Source organism: Mobula hypostoma, chromosome 16, assembly GCF_963921235.1.
Source record: "Mobula hypostoma chromosome 16, sMobHyp1.1, whole genome shotgun sequence".
Lineage (NCBI taxonomy): Eukaryota > Metazoa > Chordata > Chondrichthyes > Myliobatiformes > Myliobatidae > Mobula > Mobula hypostoma.
This window is the reverse complement of record NC_086112.1, coordinates 54,801,344-54,825,378: the sequence shown is the minus strand read 5'-3', so window position 1 is coordinate 54,825,378 and position 24,035 is coordinate 54,801,344. Positions and strand designations below refer to the sequence as shown.

General features: G+C 40.4%; 1 protein-coding gene across 6 annotated transcripts in view; it reads right to left on the bottom strand.

Moving 5' to 3' along the window:
* The window catches only part of kank1a (KN motif and ankyrin repeat domains 1a), a 274,650-nt gene that overhangs the window by 35,062 nt on the left and 215,553 nt on the right, over positions 1–24,035 (bottom strand). For all 6 annotated transcript variants that reach the window (XM_063068970.1, XM_063068969.1, XM_063068968.1 and 3 more), the window contains one exon: positions 8,327–10,975. In XM_063068970.1, the coding sequence (XP_062925040.1) occupies positions 8,327–10,975 (2,649 nt within the window). The remainder of the gene's footprint in view (positions 1–8,326; positions 10,976–24,035) is intronic.

Genomic DNA, 24,035 nt, shown 5'->3' with positions numbered 1-24,035 from the left:
CTCTTAATAGTTGGGCATTTGTATTACCTATAGTTTATTCCAGCAAAGGCATTTGAACCTTCAAAGGTGTCTTATCAATTACAATAAGCTTCCACTGTAAATATGTAACTCAAAGGAGCCATTTGTCAATCTAAAGTATTGAAGTAAACAAGGAAATTGTATTGAATTACCTGCTCTTAAGGGTATAAATATGTGATGTACTTTTGGGTTTGTGAGACTCCAACAAGAGCGTCTTTATGCGAATGCCAGCTTGTTGTGATGAATAAAGACTTCTATAACCACCAGTTTTGGTGTCTCTCTGGGGACTTTGATCTCAGTCACAACAGGGCAGGGTTAAGTGACACATTTTTTAATGTTGAATGAGGTGGGATGGTGCGAGAGTGAAAAATGACAAGATGTGAAAGTACGTATGTACACTTTTCTTTAAATATGATCCATGGGCTCGAGTACGAATGGATGTCTAACCTTCATAAGGGTGGCTGCAATCTCGGAAAGTAGAGACAGGTACTCCCACATTTAACAAGTATCTGCATGAACACTTGAATCGCCAAGACAGAAAGGACTAAGGACCAAGTGTTGGTAAATGGATTAGCATGGATAGATAAAGCAAAAAGTATTCACCCACACCACCACCCTGGAAGTTTTCATGCTTTATTGTTTTGCATTGAATCACAGTTTAGCCTTTTTTAAAATACTGATTAACAGAAAAAGACTCTTTCGTGTTAAAGTGAAATCAGATCTCCACAAAGTGATCTAAATTAATTACAAATATAAAACAAAATAATTGATTGCACAAGAATTCACCCCCTTTAATATTACACAGCAATTTATCACTGGTGTAGCCAATTGTTTTTAGAAGTCACATAATTAGTTAAATGGAGATCACTGTGTGCAGTCAAGGTGTTTCAATTGATTGTATTTATTTTTACTGGAAGGTCCAACTGCTGGTGAGTCAGTATCCTGGCAAAACCTACACCATGAAGACAAAAGAACACTCCAAGCAACTCTGCGAAAAGCTTATTAAAAAGCACAAGTCAGGAGATGGATACAAGAAAATATCCAAGTCACTGAATATCCCTTGGAGAATGGAAAGAATATGGCACAGCTGTAGATCTGCTTAGAGCAGGATGTCCTCAAAAACTGAGTGACCGTGCAAGAAGGGGACTAGTGAAGGAGACCACCAAGAGACCTATGACAACTCTGGAGGAGTTACAAGCTTCAGTGGCTGATATGGGACAGACTGCGCATACAACAACTGTTGTTCGGGTGGGTGCTTCCCCAGTTACAGCTTTATGGGACAGTGGCAAAGAGAAGCCACTGCTGAAAATACTCACATGAAATCTCGGCTAGAGTTTGCCAGGCTCTGAAGTCAGCTGGAAGTTTCTGTGGTCTGATGAAACCAAAATTGAGCTTTTTGGCCATCAGACTAAACACTATGTTTAGCACTGCACATCATCAAAAACATGCCATCCCTACCGTGAAGCATGGTGGTGGCTGCATCACACTGTGGAGATGCTTCACTGCAGCAGGCCCTGGAAGACTTGTGAAGGTAGGAGGTAAAATGAATGCAGCAAAATAAAGGGAGATCCTGCAGGAAAACCTGATTCAGAGTGCAAGAACACTGCAACTTGGAATTTGTTTTCTGCGATTTTTTTTCCAGCAGGAAAACAACCCCAAGCATAAAGCCAAAGCGAAACAGGAAAGGTTTACAAACAAAGTTATGTCCTGGAGTGGCCAAGTCAGAGTCCAGACCTCAATCCAATTGAGAATTTGTGGCTTGATTTGAAAAGGGAAGTTCACTCACGATCCCCATGCAATCTGACAGAGTTTGAGCAGCTTTGCAAAGAAGAATGGGGAAAAAAATGCAGTGTCCAGATGTGCAAAGCTGACAGAGGCCCATCAGCTGCTAGAGGTGCATCTACTAAATACTGACTTGATGAGGGTGAATACTTATGCAATCGATTATTTGGTGTTTTATATTTGTTTAATTTAGAACAATTTGTAGAGATCTGTTTTCACTTTGACACGAAAGAGTCTTTCTGTGGATCAGTGTGATTAAAAAGCCAAATTAAATCCATTGTGATTCAATGTAGTAAAACAATAAAACATGAAAAGCTTCAAGGGGGAAGGGGTGAATACTTTTTATAGGCACTGTACTTGGTCAGAAGAGACATGGTTGGCTTTAGGCCTGATTCTGTGCTCAATGTTGCTGTCACTCAATGAGACATCAATTGACTCAAAGTCAATCAATAGGCCCCAAATGGAATATTTTGACAGGTGTCGATACACTACTGTAAGAACATTTGGCCTTTCAGTTATACATCTTTGATCTTACGGCATTGCTCCCAGATGACTTTCAGTAGTGCCTTGGTCATCTTAAGTTTCCTCAAAAAGACCCTAGTTGGCAAAAAAATCTCTAACAGTGGAAAACATTCACAGGTGGACTGCCAACGTAATGGGCAATCACTGGTATTAAAAGACAAGCCCAGCTACACACAACTGTGAGCTCAAATATTTTCCCTCCATACAAGCTGTACGTGTGGATCAGATGTCCATCTGTACATGCAGCTTGGCTGAAGACAGTAGCATATAACAAGGTTCCCATCTGTTGCCAGGTTGACTTTGTTGCCTGCCTGTATTTCAATTTGGAGGGGGGACCGGCGCTCAGTGGGTGTGGCAAGAAATGCAGTTCGGACAGTGCAAAGGAGAATGCACGAGTGGCAAAGACAGGAAATTCAAGGATGTAACACGTAACGCTGGTTGGTTCTGCTCTGAATTGTAGTAAATTATCAATTATTTTCTGTTGATAGAATGCTTTGTTTGACAAAGCAGGTAGAGAAAGCCACTGTAATTAATTGTCTAATGTATGCTCTATTATACAGTGCCTTGAAAAAAATATTCAGCCCCCAACCCTTTGTAAATGAGAATTACAACCAGGAACTTTGATCAATTTGAGTGAGAATTTTTATTTGTGAAATCACGTGCTCTTTTCTTCCCCATCCTCCCCCCCCGCCCCGAGAGCAAAGCCCCCAAAAAACAGGGAAGTTTGTAAAGCATGAAAAACTAATAATTCAACAACTGAAATGACAGCAGATCAAAAGTATTCAACGCCTATTAGATTTATGCCACACATACCGCTCAGTGTTGAGGCCAAGAAGTTCCACTTTACTCTTGTCTGACCACAAGACCTTTATTCATATCTTTAGTGTCTTCCATGTGGCACTTTGCAAAGTCTTCATGGGCAAGGATGTATTTTTCTTTCGTGGTACATTTGGCGTAAATCAGACAGGTAACACCATCCCTACTCTAAAGTATGGTGGAGGTAGTATCATGCTTTAGGGATGCTTTTCAGCAGCAGGGACTGGAAATCTGGCCAGGATTGATGGGACTAAATACAGAGGGATCCTGGATAAAGACCTGGTAGCTTCTGCCAGAAAGTTAAACCAGAAAGGAAGTTCATCTTTCAGCAGGACAATGACCCAAAGCACACTGCCAGAGAAAAGTGATGTCCTTGAGTGGCCCAGTCAGAGCCCGACCCTAACTTGATTGAAAATCTCTGACAAAGCCTCAAGAGTGCTGTCCAACACAGCTCCCCAACTAAACTGGCAGAGCTTGAGAAATTTTGCAGGGAAGAATGGGCAAATCTTGCTCCATCACACTGTGCAAAGCTAATAGAGACTTATCCAAAAAGACTACTGGCTGTAATAGCTGTCAGAGGTGGTTCAACTACATACTGAGCAAAGGGGGATGAATACTTTTGATCTGCTGACATTTCAGGTTTTGAATTTTTAGTTTTTCCATGCTTTACAATTTTCCCTGTGGTTTTTGTTTGGGGCTATACTGTGAAAAAAGGAGCATGTCATTCACAAATAAAAATTCTCAGTTAAAATCAAAAACCCTAGTTGTAATACTCATTTATGTGAATAAAATGTTGGGGCTGAATACTTTGTCAGGGCACTGTAAATCATTTACCTTTGCTTGTTAGTTATAATGACTGCCAATTGTCTACAGTTCTGATCATCACACCACCGGAAAGATGGGATGGCAAGAAGAGATTCACCAGGATATTGTGTGGAATAGAGGATTGTTGTCATCAAGACAGATAGGATATTCTGGGTTTACCCTCAATGGAACATAGGGTAAACCTCAAAGAGGTTTACAAGATTGTGAGAGTCAAAATCTGTTTCCCAGGGCATGGAGGTCTACAGCTGGAGGCTAAAGGTTTACAGTAAGGGAGGGAAGGGGAATTTCAAGATTTGAGGGGCAAGATTTCCACAAAAAGGGTATTTGGAATGAGCAGTCAGAGGAACTGGTGGAGGCAGATACAATTACTACTTTTTAAAGGAATTTGGAAAGTTACGTAGATGAAAAGGTATAGAGAGATACAAGCCTAACAGAGGCAAGGATTTCATGGTGAGCATGGGTAAGGTGACCATGAAGGTCTGTTTCCATGGCAATATATTTCCATGATCTATGCTCACCTTCCAATATCTTAGCCACCAAGATAGAGAAATACAAAGACAGAAGCAAGAGGAAGATCAGAGAGTTGAAGAGCAGAATATAGAACAATCAATTTAAGCTGGGCTTCTGAAACTGTACATCAGGTATTCAAAGCACATGGACGATTTGCCCCATTGCTAATCAGCAGACACATGGTGTGTGCTTCAACAGTGAGGCATCATATTGACAACAGTTGTTATGTATACTTGCTTTCCATTCGCAAATGGGAAACATGATGACCTTATTAGGTAGGGTACAGAAGAGATTTTCTCAGTTATTTCCAGGAACTGACAACTCCCATGGTTGTTAGCGACATGGGGAGAGAACAGGAACTGTGCTTGCTCGCAAAGTACAGCAAGTTCGATGGAGATTTGAGGTGTTCAAAATCATGAAGAATTTTGATTGTGTAAATAGGAAGTCCATTTCCCAGGGCAGAATGGCTGGTCACCAGAGCACAGATTTAAGATATTAAGCAAAGAAATATTGGCTACATGCAGGAAAATTAATGCTTGAACAATAATTTTCCAAATGGTAATGGAAACAGATTCATCAACTGCCAAAAAGAAATTGCATGAAATGGGAAACTTCCAGGGCCATTGAGAAAGTTAGGGAATATGACTGATTGAATGGCTTTTCCAAACTGCGAAAAAATATACCAAGTGGCCTCATCCTGTAGTGTGTCAGTCTATGCCACAACCTAAAAATACAATCCCAACATGTAAACATTGAGAAGTTATTTTAAAATATATGAAAAGCCAACTGAGGACTACGATGAACCCAGTCATGTTCCACTGCTCGCTGCATGCTACAGATGATCAGAACCACAGGTGACCCGCCCAATCCCTACATGGGCTGCACCCTGCCCCAGAATTCCCAACCCCTAATTCACTTCAGCCACCCTCAACATCATGCTGAGAACCGAATTGTGCAAAATTAGCCATTAAAAGTGGCAAAAAAAATTATTTGATTCACAGAGCTACTTCAGCTTTGAATCTAATTTGAAGCAAAATCTGGTAAGTCGATGGAAGGATTATTTTCCCGAAGCTTTATTTATGTCATTTTATTGTAATGACCAACTGTGAGACTTCAATTGTCATGTGATGTAGTCAGCTAAGAATTTGCTAAGCACTGGGACATTCCTTCAAGTCACAGAATATATTTACCCAGTCAAATCCTGTAATGCATCTTCTCAAAGAGTGCAAGTCAGCATAAACCAACACAACATGGGCACTGTACTGAGGCAATTAAATTGCTTTGTAAACTGCATCAACTGGGCTCTACAAGTATCTGCTTAAGATGGCTTGGTGAATTAAAATTAAAAAGTAGTAGATTTCCAAATTGGAACGCGCACAGAAATGAGAAAAATCCAATTTAAACCAGACCATGTTTAAATGATAAAAAATATGATTACTAAATCACTTTAATAGCATGGAAATTAATCACACTCAGTGTTTGATTCTCTATTTCAAATACAGGTCGACCTTCACTAATCCGGCACCATTGGGACCTGAGGAGTGCCGGATTAGTGAAAATGCCGAATTACAGAAGGATCACATTAAGCATAATCAGTGCTGGATTATTGAAGGAACTGGATTACAGGTAATCGGATTAGTGAAGGTCAACCTGTACTAAAGTAGGAAAATAATTCTATCCACTGAATGCCTCAATTTAGGTTGGCCTAGAGAAACAAAGGGAAAGACATCAGACACATTAGCACCCAAGTCCCTTCGCAAGCTCTGAAAATTAAGAACTACTACCACTGAGCCAGCCAACTGGCATCCTTGGGTTCATTGTAAAGTGTCTGGATAAACTAAATCATTTTCTTTTAAAGGCAAATCCCTTTATTTAATTTGCATTGGCTGCATATTAGCAACGTATTTTCTTCTTTTACAGATGGGACTGATATTCACTTTACTTTTGGTGAAAGGCAAAAACAAAACAAAATGCTTCTCCTGTCCACGATCTGCTTGGTTGCATATAATGAATAGTCAATGCAAGAACTGATTTAGGTACCTCTAGATTTCAAAGGTTTCTCTTTCCATAAAAATGCTGCCTGACTGAGGGCTGCTAGCATGTTCTATTTTTATTTCATATTCCCAGCATCTGCAAATTTGCTTTGAATTTCAAGAGAAGAAAACATCCAACTTAATGGCAGGAGCATTTGTGTCTTATGAAGACAGCATCAAAACACTTCATTCAAACTGGCTGCAGATGAAACCCCACTATTAACACAAAGGGGTGCAGGAGGAGGGAACTGGAGGCTGGCTAGCTAAAAACAGTAAAGTGAACACTGAAGTACATCAAGAAATGTGATATCAGGCTTAGATATTTGTAATGGGATTAAATAAAAACCAACATAGATTTATAAAAGGGAAATTGTGTTCAATAAATCCAGGGTTTTTTTTGAGTATGTAATAGGTAGGATAGAGAAGAGCAAATGAAGATAGTCTATTTGGGTTTTCAGAAGGTTGGTGACATATAAATTCCCACTCAAGAGGTTAATACACAAAATCAAAGTAGCAGCAATGGAAGACAATAGACATGCATGGATTAAAAATTAATCAACAGACAGGAAAGAGAGAGAAAGAGCAAGTAGGACTCTGTTAGGGATGCAGTGACTAGTGGGATACTGCAGGAATCAATGCCTCAGCACCAACTAGCCACATTGGACACAAGTGATTTGAATGATGGAACTCAGTAAATCTTGTCCCAAATTTGCCCCCAACAAAACTGGGTGACATTGCTTGTAGTAAGGAGGACATCGAGGCTCAAAGGTGACGTAGACAGGTGTGCATAAAACATGGCACATGCAGTCTAATGGGGAAAAATGTTAAGAAAGAAAATGTAAAGGCAGATAATGATAAATTAGGAAATATTGATGTAAAGAGCAACCAGACATGGAAAGCATGCACAATGGTGCAGCAAACAATTAAAATGGCAAATGAAATGTTGCCTTCATAGCAGGAATTGTGTGTGCAGGAGCCTGGATATCTTGCTACAATTATACAGGACCCTGAGACCACAAACGTCATCCTCTACATGCCAATTTTGTCTCCTTACCCGAGAAAGGATATAAACTGTCACTGAGGGAGTGCAGTGAAGGTTTAACAGACTGATTCATAGATGGATGGACTGTGTCATATGGAAACATTTGGTCAACAAAACACATCTCCCGTCGGGCTCTGAAGAGACAGGACCAAACTGAAAAGCAAAATTCTGACAGGGCTGGACAGACAGGGCAGGGGAAGGAGTGTGGTGGGGTAGTTGTTGGAGAGATTTACAACGCATTTGGAGGAAGACATTTAGGACTGAGATGAGGAAGAATCCCTTCACTAAGAGGACTGTGAAACTGTGAAATTCTCTACCAGAGAAGATGGTGGTGGCGAGATTGCTGAATGCACTTAAGGACATAGTAGATAGATTCCTGCCCATGAAGGGATACACAGAACAGGATTGATATTGGATTGGCCAGGACTGTACTGAATGAAGAATCAGGATCAAAGAACACATTACTTTTGTTATTATGCAAATGCAACACAATTCAGGACAAAGAAAAAAATATCATGTTTTGTCAAAAGGCTTTAGGGCATAGTCACTACCTTGACATTAGAAGTTATTTCATATCTGAACAGAAAAAAAAAATACAGGGTGATGCAGAGAATTCCATTGAGCATCAATCAATTATTAAATTTTTGAACTGAACTGAATGGCAACAGGTTTGAGTTAAACTTAAATATTTAAAATTAGCTGGAGCGGTGAAACCAATAAAGCACTTCTCCTAGTTCCAATGATACATTGTCACAAATATTTCAAGCTTGTAACTAACCTGCAGTCGCACCGGCAGAATCTGTACAAGGGCTGACATTAATAGTGCTTCTTATTTCCTCATTGCTCCCATATTTCATGACTGAATTTAAAGAAGTCAGTGTATTGAGAAGCTGGGAGTTCAGGGACCCAATATGAGAATGGGGCTGTCCAAAGGCATCAGCTAGTTCAGTGTAATTTTCAGCAAGAAGCATCTGCTGCTCTTGAAGCAAGTTTTGTACACGCTCAACATAGTGGTTCAATGCAGATTCTGCCCCAGGATTTCGCTCCATCTCTTGGTACTTCGCAGGAAGCACAGACCCATCACCAACGCCGATGCTCTTGGTGTTAGCAGGCACAAGTGGCTGATTGATCGTGCCACAAGCAATGTTTCTAGTTTTCAAACCAACAAGGAAGTTTTCATTTATGCTTAACTGACCAACTCCAAAATCTTTGGTTTTTACAGATGACGACTTCTCCAGATCAATGTCACAAGTGGATGTCGTGCCCACACCAACGGAGCGGGTTTTAACAGTTGCATTGACATCCTTCACTCTACCATCTCCCACAGCGACAGTTCGCGTTTCGGTGGCTGTCGTGTTGGTCTCCTTATTGCAATTGCTCACAATGGTATTGGTGGCAGAGTCTGTAAGTGTTACCAGCTCAGTATTGGTGAATTGGTTCAACCTATTCACATCTATATGTGTCTGTTGGTTTGTTGTCTGTGGTACTGCCATTACTGCGGAATCAACGGCATTAACTTGTTCTGTGTTTGTGCTGGAATTCATCAGCTCTTTTGGTTGGCAAATTATAACATCCACTGAGCAATCACCAGATCCTACTGATTTAAATTCCCTCACTTCCTTCTTGGCGAGGTTTCGATCCTCCACTGCTCCTTCTGTATTTACAGCCACATCGCAGAAACTTTTCAGCCCGCAATCCATCGCCTTATCACACATTACAACGCGGTGACCCACGGCCATATCCTGCAATTCCACCTTCTCGTGTACAACCCAGCAGTTCATTGGTATATCCAAACCCACAGCGATATCTCGACAATCAGGCCTACAGGTGACTCCAGAGTTGTGTGTTTGCTGTTGAGTGCCCACACAAGCATCACAATAGCTCACGTGGTCACCTACTATTTGGTTTTTCATTTGCACTGTCGCTTGTACTGATGCAGTCGTGACCTGAGGTTGTACCATTACATACTTATCTGTCCTTTTCCTCGAGCCAGCAACCTGCAGCTCTAACTTCAGTTTACTCATTTCCACCTCATGAGTGGCTTCCTTTAACTGCACCTCAAGCCTGTAAATTTTCTCTTTCAGTGCATCAATCGTCTGCTGCTGCAGTTCAATTTCCATATCAGCCTCCGTGGTGATACCGAGAAGTGTCTCAGTAACCCCAACACTGGCATCAGTCTGGTCAACAGCCATGCTCACTGCCACATCTTTGAGACACCTTTCAGTTTGATGATACACCACAAACCCATTCATGTCCACATCGGCTCCCACAGCTACCGACCTGTACTCTTTTGCCTTTACCAATGGCCCTGTGTTCGGTTTTTCATCACCACCGTCCTGAATCTTTTTCTCGAGCGCCTGCATCTCTGCTGTCAGCTGCCTGAACTCTTCCATCCTCAAAGAACTCTGTTCAAAATTTTCCATTTCATCCTCCGAGTCGATGTGCAGCTCTCCAACCTGTTTAGCCTGCAGCAACTGCTCAAAGTGATCTGCATTTCCTGCGCTGTAGGATCGCTTTCGAAACCCACAAGCAGCAGTCTGATTCACAGTTTTTTGGTTTTTCAGCTGAGCTGTTAATTGCCTCCTTTCTTCTTGTAACACTGAAATTTTTACCTGTAGAATCGGAATCGTTTTCACTTGCTCCTCCAGCTCCTTGAGTCGTCGCAGTGCAATGACCATTTGCTCTCTGATGTGCTGCAGATGCATTGGGGTGACATTTGTGACAGGCGTTGTGATGCCCGAGCTCAAAGGGCTGTGACGAATGGAACTGCCCATCGACGAAGCAAAATAAGGATTGTATTCACCATTTGCCTGGAAACCATTCTGAATTTGCTGGGAATTTGGCGAGGCTTGGTTTAACCCTGCAGATCCTGTAAATGAAACCAAAGAGTTGGTCGACCCCGTGCCTCCAAAACTTGCAAACCTAGGGCGCCGTGTATCTCCAATGGTAGACTGCATGATCAGTCTCTCTTGCTCCAGCCTTCTGCGAGTTTCCATCAGAGTTTTTTCAACATGGAAATTATGTGCTGCTGGCCTTGGTGAAGGCGGAGGCACAAGTTTCTTTTCTTGAATGCTTAAAAGTGCTGGGGATGTCTCAATTCCACCACTTCTTATTTGAGGGGTATGCTGGCTTCTTGTACCAATAAAAAGCGACGGTGACAATTTGTTGTCTTCACTGTTGGAGGATGACAGGGATTCTGTTGATGTGCATTCACTGACCTGATCTCCAATGCTTCTAGGATTTGCAGGACCTTTACCCACTTTGGACTTTCTCTGAATATTCAGTTTCTTTATAGTGTTTCCCCTTTGTATGTCATCCACATATTTTAGAAAATCCAAGTCAATTTGAAAACCATAAGGAGTTTCCACAGAATATTGAGACTGCGGATCCTTCTCATCTTCTCCGTTTAAAGAATCGCCTCGTTTTTCTGTAGACGAAAATGAAAAATATAATTATGGATATTTTTATTGTCTATACATGCAACACAGCTATTTTGCATAGAAAGCGGTAGGAAATAAGTTTTTTTAAAAAAAAATGTCATTTCGACTCAGCAACCTTTATCAAAACAGTTAACACAATGCCTCACAGAACAGAAAGAGTTAGCATGCAATCACGAAGAGTTTGTAACCGTATTACAAGACGTGTATTTCAGAGACTTTGCAGCTTTATTAAAATGGCACTTTTGGCTGATAAAGATCCAGCACTGCAGATTCCTTAATTAGCACTTATTTGTGGCATTCTGTTAAAGTAGAACTTGATGCAGCTAGAGCTTTTGAGTTGAACTGTTATGCCTTAATCAGGTGACCAAATTCACTGCAGTGAACCACACGGTAAAAAATTCCAGCAGGGTTAAGAGTTAGAAACGCCGCAAGTAAATATATGAACAATTCCAACTAAAACAAAAGTTGTTGCTAACAGTTCTCCCTTCTCTGCTCCAGATTTGCTACTAAAAAGAGAGAAAAGATCACATTTTACTAACTTGAAGTTTTAAAAGCGTGCTCAGTCCCCTTGTGTTTAAGCAACAGCTTCTTACTGGATAAGTACAGTCCCAATCAGGTTGTGCTCAGCTCTGAGCACATTCACTAAAAATATGCAGTCAGACCCGTTTCTGACAGGGTCCGAAATTCCACAGCAAGTGAGGAACTGTCTAATCAAGCAACCGGCAGGAAGACAGAACAATCCTAAGAAATTCTGGAACAAAAGTTATTCAGTCAAGCTAATTATCAAGCTGTTTTGAAGCAAACGTTACAGCATAAAAGAATGGCTGCTGCTCAGACTTATTAACTATGATGGTTTGGCCTATACTGCCAAACAGGAAAGGAGAATTCCATTACTTACAACTGCAGACAGGGAACTGTGAGGAAACAAGATCCAGCTTCTGAAACGTTGGTTAAGCTTACATTCACGCTTTTCTGTCCCCTCTCCCTGCAAGCCCCGAGAAGCACACTTCTTTTGTAATCTATGATTCAGAGCTTCAAAATACTTTCAGCAAACTCTAACCAGGCTGAAAACTGTCATCTGAAGCCCTGCCTGCTCTTACTCATGCTGTGCCCTATAAGGAAAAATTCCAGTATTCCAGAGTAAACTTAGCCAAGTACAGCACACCGTAGCAGAGGCTGGGCAGACACCAATGAAATGCCTTTTCGGAATATGCCCCAGCTCCCCCACCTGCCGTTGAACACTGTCTTTTTGAACTGAAACAGAGCTTCCTCTGTTCATTCAAGTGACATGTTAAAAAAGCCAATGCATATTCTGCTAGAATGTTACATTGATTCAGGGAAAGGTGGTGGTGGAGGGGAATATGTACAAATGTGCTTTTCTTTCTAAAATCCACATACTGCAGTGGCATTAATCTCTTAACTGTAAATATAATAGTTAGATTTCATAAGTCTCAAAATCGCTGTGTCTTAAAAAGCCAGATACGCTTCAGACTTCTGCAAAAGTTTAGTTTCAAAGTATAGGAGATGATGGATGCCTGTTGCAAATTGAATGGTGATTTTAATATTTTAATCAGATACGTTACATTGGCGTACCACTGCAGCATAGTGGTCTGCGTGACACTATTACAGCTTTAGTGTTGGTGCTTGGAGATCAATCCCAGCATCCTCTGTAAGGCAGCTCTGTATGTTCTCCCTGTGGGTTTTCTCTGGTTTAGTGTAAAGACCTCTTGGGTAGGTTAATTGGTCATTGTATATTGTCCCATGATTAGATTTGGGTTAAATCGGGATTGAGGGCGGCTGTTGGTGGTGCTGCTTGAAGGGCCGGAAGGGCCTATTCCGAGCTGTGACTCCAAATAAAATACGAATAATAAATCTTTATTACCCTAGTGTTTTTCTTTTAAAAAAATTCCCAGCTAAAACATGAATCCCACCTTAAACTGGTGGGCATAATGGTTGGGCCGAGCATTTCACAGCTTTCCATCCCCCTTTCCAGATGGTCAGTTTCTTGGCCTTTGTGATCACATGGCAAGTCAGCAGCCTAATGTTCAGTTTTCAGTGAACGCTGTGGTTCCATCAAAGAGCAGACAATCCTGGCTGGCTGTTATCGGGAACTACTCACTCAGGTGGCAGCATATTTCTTGTGACTGGACAATGCTGGACAACAGTTGAATCAGTAATTGGATAACCGCTGGTTTGACTGGGCTGGACTGGGTGGGCCTGAATGAAAAGGCTTTTGAGGAGAGCAGACAGGAGAACAAACATCCAAGCCAACCATGCCCTGCTCTGATTCTCAGCCTCATGGTATCAAGGAGTTGGTGCACTTGAACTCTGTCGGGAGAGTACATTGCTAACTTTCCATAAATCTCACAAGCAACATGGATAGCAGCATTTGAATCACAGTCCAGTGTTGAGAGAGGCAAGGGTACCCTTGCGCAAGGATCACTGGCAGTTAACATACAGGTAATAGGAAACATTTTACAGCAAATTGCATCTTACCCTTTTTTGCAATACGTGAGCAACTGTCCTGCTGCAATAAAAACAGGCCTGGTAAATAATGCCTGGAATATTGCACAAAGGGCTGGTCTTCCTACACTGCAATATTTCTGGGGTGGGAGGGATTGTCCATGAGGAGCAATTAAGCAGACTCTGCCTACAGTGTAGTTTGGAGAAATGAGACAGTACCCCATTTAAATGTTCAAGATCCTTACAGGTCTTAAGAAGGGAGATATTGGAAGGATGTTCATTTGAGTGAGCTGCCTTGAAACCTAGGGTCATGGTCTCAAGGAGCAAGTCTTTCAAGGAGGAGATCAGAAGAAATTATTCACTAATCTGTGAAGAATTAAAGACTATGGATTAGAACAGGAAAGTGGTACCCAGGTAGATCAGTCATAATCTTACTAAATGCCAGAGCAGGAAAGAGGGACTGAAAGGCCATATGGAAGAGTGGTCTTTTTGTATCTGAATGTATAACCTGCAGTAATCTTTGACTTGAAGCGTCAATGATTTGGGTGATGGAATTGAAGACTTTGTGGCCAAGCTTGTGGGAAAGAAGGTGGAGGGGAAATGGTACTGAGGAAGCAGGGTGTCTGCAGAAGCACTTAAGACACATGAGGAGGATGTGCAAAAGAGCGGCAGATGGAATACAGTGTAGCAAAGTGTACAGGCATGCACGTTGTTAGAAGGAATAAAGGTGCAGACTGTTTTCTGCATAGTTCAGTTTTGGACCCTTTAACTAAGAAAGAATCTGCTGGCTTTGAAGGGGGACCAGAGAAGGTTCACAAGAATGATCTCGGGGGTTAAGAGCTAACATATGAGGAGCATTTGTTAGCTCTGGGCCTGTACTTGCTGGAGTTTAGAAGAATTTGTGGGAGGGGGTATCTCAGTGAAACCCAGCAGATATTGAAAGGCTGAGACAGAATGAATGTGAAAGGTGTGTTTCCTATTGTGAGGGAGTTTTGAACAGTGGCACCGTCTCAGAATACAAACATGTCCCTATAGAACAAAGGTAAGGAGGAATTTCTTTAGCCAGCAGCTGATAAATCTGTGGTATTCATTGCCACAGACAGCTGTGGAAGCCAAGTCGTTGGGTATATTTAAAGTAGGCAAAATTTTCAGGGAGAAGGCAGGAGAATAGGGTTGAGAGGAATAATAGATCAGCCATGATAAAATGGCGGATCAGATTCAATTCTGCTCCTATTTCTTATCATTTTGGTAATGGAATTCATAGCATTTGAGGATAGAGGTATGGCGGGGAAGGAAATGTGACAGTCTAGTGTTCCTTGGCAGGGTCTAAAGTTGGTTTACATATAGAGATCTAAAAAGAGGAATCCTCCAAACAGCCCAGCTAATTTTTAAGAACTAATTTTAATCTATCTGGAAATCAAACGTAACAAAAAAAAAGTCATTGTTTCTACACCCTGCCTAGTGACTTATTTTTTAAAATACAAGATCATATGGCAAGAATATGGTAAGATCATATGGTCACAAAATAATTGCCATCATACTGTTAAAGGGTCATGGCAGAAACTGAAACATTACTTGGGGTGGTGATAATGATTCTCTCCAAGTTTAGTATTTTAGATTTTTCCCAATTTCTCAATAATTCCAGATTCACTAAAACATATATGAACACTAACTCAAATGCTTACTATGAAGTCATTTTGAAGTTCAAAGTAAATTATCAACGTACATATACAGCACTATACACCACCCTGAGATGTATTTTCTTGCAGGCATTCAAAGCAGAAGAAATAGAGTGGAATCAATGAAAAACACTTCACAAAAAATCCTTGTATCACATCAGCAATTGATAAAGAATGACAAACTACCAATGTGCAAAAGACAAACTGTGCAACTAGAAAAGAAATTATAAAGTAAATAGTACTGAGAACATGAAATGTAGGGTCCCTGAAAGTGAGTCTATAGGTTGCGGAATCAGTTCCTCTTGCATTTGGACCTTTTACATGACTGATACAAATTTTCAAACTGCACGCAAAAGAAATGAATTGTACTTGTATATATTGTCATTCACCCTGAGCAGTTTATGCTCAGCAAATTAGATCTGGTTAGTTACCCCTATTATTTGGGCACCTTTGAATGCATAGTCCCACACACACTTGTAGATTATTCCTCAATTAATCTGTTTTGGTGGCAGTAGGAATGAGGGCATCAGGAAAATGCAAAGCAGTAACTCTCAGTAAAGGGAACAGAGACTTTAAACAAATCCAGCCCCGAACCATGACATTATTGCAGCAACTTCACACTATATGTCAAATGCTGATGTGATACAAGGATTCCATGCTAAAAGCAGTACAACGGCCTTCTAGAATTGGATCAAGTGTGCTGCCTTGTACAGGCCAGTACAACTGTCTGGGTCAAAGATCCAATTGTATCCAGATGTGCACACAATAACAAGTTTTCATACAATTATTTATTTGAAATGCAATCATACTCATGTGCTACAACTTATTTTCAGTTGCACAAAGTCACATTATTTAATTCTACTTCAGACAAAATCCACTTTACACGCATAATGAACCCTACATTGACAAACTGAAGAAACTGGTTCATTGACATATGTGGTACAAGTTTAAAGGCGTTACAGCTTATCTTGATTTATACCAAACATTTTATTCTTTTTATAGCACAACAAGATTTCCTATTATTTCTAACATTTTTTAAAGTACTGGCTCTAAAAGTACTAAATCAACTTCCAAATTACAACTATTCATGCAAGATTGGCGTTGTCATGAAGTGCTGATCACAACATCAGCTTCAAGGAAACACACATTTACTTTCACAAACAAATTTATTGAACAAATTAATGAATAACATAAATTTATGTTTGTTATTATTTTATGCTGTTAGATCTTTTCCCCAACTTGGGGTAAAAACTTGCTTGCCAATGGTTACTCATGGACCTTTTACACTGAAGGTCTGCTTCCAAGGATACCAGGACAAGGATTGCTGAGCAGTGATTTCAATTTACCTTCAGTGAACTGCGAATTTCAAATACACACATGTATTGGCCAGATACAAATGGTGCGTGCAATGTCAACCTGAGCTTGGCATTTTATGAGGAGCCTCACAATTCGAAATAGCAGCAAAATTCCAAACACGTACTGCTTGTGCTATGCATTTCAGATGACTACTATTGCAATAGGCCCATGCTATAATGGCGAAAGATGTATAGAAATACCTTCATCTTCACTTTTAACTACAGAATATATGCGCTGGAACAGCTTTTGGACGCCTCCGAACAAGAGTCTTTCATGATTGTGACATCTGAACAGACACCAAAATGTTAGTGTACAGAGCAGTGGTAATCCCAATGCTCCTGTATGCATCAGCAACCTCGACAACATACCGACGACATCTGAAGGCACTTGAAAAGTTCCATCAACGCTTGCTTCGAAACATCTTAAATAGCAGCTGGGAATTTGGAAGAACCAACGTCAGCGTGCTAAATGAAGCAAAAACAACAAGCATTGAAGCCTACGTCATCAAGAACCAACTAAGATGGAGCGGTCATGTTGTTCGGATGAAAGACGAATGTCTGCCGAAACAAATCTTCTACTCCCAGCTTAAAGAAGGCAGAGAACAGAAAAGATTCAAAGACTTCTTAAAGCCAACATGAAGAAATGTAACATCGACATCAACAATTGGGAAACCAATGCCAAGGACAGGAAACTCTGACAAGCCATCATCCGAGAAGGAACGGCAACTTTCAAAGCCAACAGATGTGCAGAATTAAAAGAAAAGAGAAGAAAATGGAAAGAGAGGCAGCAACAACCAAAGCCCGAGCTGCCATCTGGAACTACCCGTCCTGAATGTGGAAGAACTTTCAAAGCCAAGATTGGACTCATAAGTCACTTGAGAGCCCATAAGTAGATCAACAGAATGAAGATCATCCTCGACCTCGAGGGAGAGCCACAACAACGACAGAATATAATGCGATGTCATGACAAGTTTAGAATCTAGATGCATAGTTAATTTTGGTATTGGAATTGGTTTAATAAGAGTAAGATACCTCAACATAAAATGCTATTTAGTTTGTCTTTGGGTAAGCAAATATGTCAATAGCATTCACACATGAGCACTGCCAATTGACCACGCTCTAAAATGCACCTGTTATCTCACAAGCAGTGTCCTAATTTCACAGACCCTAAAATATACGAGAATTAGGCCATTTGGCCCATCGAGTCTGCTCCGATTTAAGGAACTGTTGACCCAGGTAGTTAATATTGGAAACTTGCAGAAACAATTAAAAAAGATTGAGGTTTTTTTTCACAATTGTAGTCACTATGTTATAAGATTGCAGTAATGGGGGAAATGAGGTTCGAATGCCATAGGTTGGAGTGAACACAGCAGCTGTACTTTTCTGATTTTTCATATGGCCTAGGCCGGGTCAAGTATCACTAATTCAGAGTAATTAAATATACAAGATTCTCACGAGTCTTGCTACATAGGATTCTGCTTTCACAGTCTATAATTCTATCCATTTTACTGCAAACACTGCACACTAAAGCCCTATGTTAGATAACAAGTGTAGAAATTGTATTTAAAAAGTCACTATATTAATAAATTATATTTTCCTGAGAATGACTGCAGAAGTGATTAGTTTACAGATCCTTTCCTTCAGCTATTCTGAGAGAAGCTTTGGATGAAATCCATATGGAGCACGAAGTGGAATAGATGCAATTATGACTTTCACAGGGAACACAACTCCAGACTATTTCAGGAATTGTGCTACTGGTAAAATTAACTCAATACCAGTTACTCCAAATGAACTGAATATTTCTTTGGTTAGTTAAGTGCAAACAGATTTAGTCTGAAGGGTATGTCATTCCCATTGACAAAAGCGAATATTTGGTTCCAATTGCTACTTGGTTAGTTTAAAATTTTTACTATGTTAATACAGTGGGTAGACACACACAATATGCATGTATTAATGCAATGCGGTACTGGTGGTCCACAAGTTTAAAAGCAGAAGAAAAATTCAGCACAAGTACTTGTATTTTTTTCTACAGAAGTGGCCCAATCCAAAAGCACTTCCAAAGAACCTGCTGTACTGCGATCACATCGCACAAAGAACCCAGGATATACTCAGCAAATCTTCATTACCTGAACTAGTGAGAGGATAGCATGGCACAGCCTGATCCAGGCCAAACCACACACATTTCTATCAGGATCTGCACTCAATCCAATCAGATCCATCAGATCCGCTTCTTTATAACGAAGTCCGAAGCTCTTCACCACTTCAGAGGACTCATTATGGGGCTACTTTGGTGGTCATATTTAAAAATAAAACAATTTTATTTAAAATAAATCAAAAGCAAAATACTGTACAAGATTTTAAGTCTTTTCCACACTTTCTCCCTTGCAAATCAGCTGTGCCACTTTAGCTCCAGAAAGTTTTCAGTTCAAATCCCAGACTGCAGATACAATCCGAAATTTGAAGCTGACACGCCATTACTTCTAAAACTGTTAATGCCATCGTTTGGGTGAGGTTTTAAATCACAATTCCACTTGCTTGATTGGTAGGTGCAAAGGATCCATGGAACCTTGTCAGATCACTAGTTAATGTCTTTACTTAACATTACTCAGATTAGTTGATAATTATCATACTTCTATTTATGGCAGCCTGCTTGTTGCATTTCTTGCAATGCTCCTCAAAAATTATTTCATTAGGCATCTCTTTAAAAAAGGCATGAAAGGCACCATTTAAATGCAGGCTTATCTTTCGTCCTCGCTGCACTCAGTCCCAAAGTGATGCCTATGTTACACCTGCTTATATCATTTGTTTTGCTTAATGCCTGTTTATTCATATTTAGTTATGTTGAGATTATCCAACGCTTGATGGCTTGGCTGCTCAGTTCAGTATGCCATCTTATTAAGCCTTTGTCTGCCATTCATCAAGGTTTTGAACATTTATTTGCACCGGTTCCAGTGACATTTTACTTATTTCTTTCAAACAAAGTTATGATGCCAAGTTAATCCCCTTCCAAATTCTTCTGTCACATCTTTGAACCTGCTCTCCCCTTGGCACCAGCATTCTTGTCCTCGCTGGTGTCCCTTCATTATTTTTGTCTCAGTACATGTATTGGGCCTGGACTTTCATTTCCCTCATGCCAAGCTACTCTCTCGCTCCATCGCTGCTCACTCTGGGACTGTCTCAATACAACAAACCACTGCTGAACACTGCCTTTGAAATGTTAACAGTGTTTCTTCTGTTCACTCTAACAGAATTGTCAAATGCTTCTTTAAGTCCTGCTACAATCTCATGTTGATTTAAAAAAAAATAAATATAGGTCTTCAGATAAATTGTAGAAAATAGCACTGAAGATGAGCACTTCAAAGTGAAATGGCTGAATTTGCAAAACCATTGAGGGCAAGGCACAACAAACTGCAAAGGGAACAATGGTGGAAGGGAGAGGAATGAGAGAACCTGGCAGTGGTGAGGGGCATGCTGGCACCAAAACCTAGACCGCTGACAGTGCTGATGGGGATCCATGTGTCAGAAGCATCAAGTCATTTGCCACCGTGCTAGAAGATATCAGAGAACAGGATGTTAATTTGGGGGCAAAAGTGAAATGAAATTCAGTAAAAGCAATATGTGCAGGCATTAAATAAAAACTTGTGACTGCCAATGCATGGCTTTATCAACAAATTTGGAAAAGTTTAGCAATCAAGTGCTAGAGCTGATGGGAGAAGTGACACCAAGGGAACCAGAAACCATTGACATGTGGAAGAAAGATAATGAGAGAGTGGGGGAAAGAAGATAGAGTGATGTGGTAATTAAAGCATCAAGGCCTTTAGAGAAGAGCTAAAGTTACAGGCAAAAAGAGGACCTAATGGCCTAAAACCTAAAGACATAGATAAAGGTGGCATCCTCAGGGCAGAATGGTGAAGGAACAATAAGTTTAAGATCAGTAAGCTGGACAGAAAACCCAATAGCAGACGGGTAATGAGGGAATCCTTATTACACCATGAAATGAGCGTTGGAAAACAAAGAACCGAAAACTGACAGAAAAAGTCTTACCACTACAGAGACTGGTAAGACCAAGCAGATTCTATTACTTGCCATGAGGAACATCTTAGAAATGCACAACCTCAATGAGACCGAAGTGATCTAACAATATTTGCGTTCGCGTCTGTAAACACAGCTCATCCCTATCTGTCTGATGTTGAAACTTATTCAAGATTCATCATACCCCACCTGCTGGAACTCATAGATTTTCTCAACCTCGGATGTGGATCGGCAACCAATTTCTCAAATTTTTAAACACTTCCTTGTGTTACATTCATTGTATGCCATTCTTCTGTAGCCTTGCAATCTAAAATGTTCTCATCTCCTTGTCCAACATTCTGCGGCTCACAATCCATCTGTGGCCTTTGTTTCATCTCTCCTTACAAATGATAGACATGCCCACTAACCTCCCAGACACTAACACTTGGATATTTCTCATTCATAAAAAGATTAAATAGAGAAAATAGTGTAAAAACACATCTTAAAATCCACCTCATTAAATTAAGCTGAATTTTGTTCTGCTGGACAGAGGTAAGCACATGAAAACTTCAGAGACACCCTAGTATAGTGATGGTAGTAGTGTAATACTTAGTGTACTGGGAATAAATATGTCCAGTATCCTCACTCAGGAGAATGGGAAGTTGTTTCCTTTTTTGAAGAAGGTGGGAACAGCTGGCTCTGAAAAAATCTATCTGTTCTTCTTCTGATTTTGCTAGATCACCGTCTTAAAAGTTTACTTTTGACTGTAATGATGCATACTTGGCTATTTGTTAGTCTTTGTGTGTAGTTTTTCACTGACTATTCCATTTCTTGCTCTACTGTAAATGCCTACAAGAAAATGAATCTCGAGGTAGTTAGCATATGATGACAGATATGTTCTTTGATAATAAATTTACTTTGAACTTTGAATGATCAGATTGTGGGTGGGAATGGACATATCCTGTATTAAGTTTTCTTTTTACTCTTTTACAATTTAATTTCATGTCAAACAAATCTCAAATATTATAGGAAACAGCTTGGACAATTGATTCTGCTTTTCCTGTGATCTTGTGCTTTATTGCTCCACCCATATACTCAAAAGTTCTTGTTGTCAGTAGAACACACTGACATTAAGTTTACTAATTTAATTCCTATTTCAACGTAAATATCCCATGTACAAAATATATTTTTACATTGCTTGTTTGTCAAATATGTCTTTGAAATGAACAGTAATCATGACAAGTATTCCATGTATGTGCGGTTTAGTACAAATCAGAGTTTGAGACATTTAACTCAGCACACTTCTGCACTGATGATAACTTCAATAGCAGGGACAAGGAGGTCGTGAGGACTTGGGTCAACTGGCCACTCTCGACAAAGTTAACTTAATGCAAAGGTTTACATCAGGTTAGATGCGAGTTTTTCACTAGCAGATGATCAACAAACAAAGAGGGAAACCCAAACTTTAAATATTCATTAATTTAAATTGAATTAAAATAATAATTCCAATAGCTTGGCAGTTCGAGAATCAGTAGTGAAAAATAACACAAAGTTTCTAAGGCTTTGAGTACAAGTATTACTAACAACTCCAGGTAGTTTAGACCAAGTTTGGGGTATTTTAGTAGTGCTGTTATCTTTGTTTGCAGGCAGGTCTAGACCTTCTGCCTCAGTAACCGTCTCAAAAACTGTCACATTTATAGACCCACAAAACAGTGAGTCCGAAGGGAATTCTACTGAGAAGTCTTGAAGAAATTTGTCAAAAATTCTTGCCAGAATGATTGTGGTTTTTGGATTTTAAAATGTTCTGTAGTATTTTTCAAAATAGTTTGTTCCTACTTTGGTCCTGAGCACTGCAACCTTCCCAAAATACCACTGCAAAATGATTCTGATAAAGACCATTTTGAATGTGAATGTTAGAATTTTGGGACCTAATTATATATTCAGCACAATTCCAGAAAAACCTCAGTAACTCGGAACTATGTACTATAATTTAAACTAATTCCCTGCACTGAGAGTTTCACTGTAAAAGTATCAAAGTGATGTTATACAAATATTTATTAAATCTGGTTTCTCTGTATGGATGTTGGAATAAATATAAAATAAAGACATAACTAGTCTACTTACCATAGTAATGATGGTCTTCCTCTCACAGTGGAAAAAGTTAATCCTTTATTTAGTGCAGTGTGGAGAGACTGGCCCACATACTCTTGACACATCAGCAACAAGCTACCAGCATTACTAGGGCCAGCTCGCTGGGTTCTTTTGGAATTTCCTTCTAAATTCTGTAGAGGCTGCCAAACCAAAGAGCTTAATTCCACTGCTATTCTTACCACCAGTGAGTGCTGTGTAAATCACCCGGAGATTGTGTGTTACTTTGAAGGTTCTACTGTACAGTTTAAAGGATAAAAACAGATCATACAGCCAATAAAGCAATGTTTAATTATTGCGTGGGTTTTATTGATAACTGGTTCATGCTTTGTGCACCAGCAGTTAAATATTAGACAAAAGCTGCTGATTGATGGTGCAATATAGGAAATTAATTTTTTTCTGTTTTCAGCATGACAGCACTGAATGGTTACTTGCAAAATAAGAAAGTGCCATAGGGCTTGAACAGCTGCACTCTAATTATTTTCTTAAAGCACCATAGAATTAAGGAATCAGAAATTAATTTTAGTTACAGAAATGCTTTCAATGGATGATTCAAATAGTGGGATTGGGAGCTGGTGGAGGGGTTTCCAGTTTAAGATGGCACTGGTGAAACATAGCGATGCCTTACTGGCAGCTAACAAAACTACTAACGACTCTACCAATCACACTTTTTCTGGACAATGATCTCTGCAATCAACAGCCTGTAACATCCCTTTCAGAGATGAGTTTTTGAACCACCTGTACGACCTGGCATTTTCGTGGTGTGAACTAAAGTCTCAAAGATGTTGTGGCACAGTGCGTGCAGGTCGAATTGAGGCGGCAGGGCCCAGGCCCCAAGGGCAAGGGATGAGTCGAGGTTTGGCCGACTTAAGCACTGGGCCAGATTGAAAAGGTTGGGTACGGACTGATCAATACAGTGGGGCCCAGGCCTGAGAGCGTATTGAAATGGCAGGGCCTGGTCTAGCAGCGAGATTGAAAAGGTTGGGTACGGACTGATCAATACAGTGGGGCCCAGGCCTGAGAGCGTATTGAAATGGCAGGGCCTGGTCTAGCAGCGAGATTGAAAAGGTTGGGTACGGACTGATCGATACAGTGGGGCCCAGGCCTGAGAGCGTATTGAAATGGCAGGGCCTGGTCTAGCAGCGAGATTGAAAAGGTTGGGTACGGACTGATCGATACAGTGGGGCCCAGGCCTGAGAGCGTATTGAAATGGCAAGGCCTGGTCTAAGAACGAGATTGAAAAGGTTGGGTATGGAATGAATCAAGATGGTGGCGTCCAGGTGTGAGAGCGAGAAACAACTCGATGTTTAGCCGCGTTAAGCACTGGGCCAGATTGAAAAGGTCTGGGTGTTGGAGTTAGAGGCAAGGGATGGGCCAATGTTCAGCTCGCT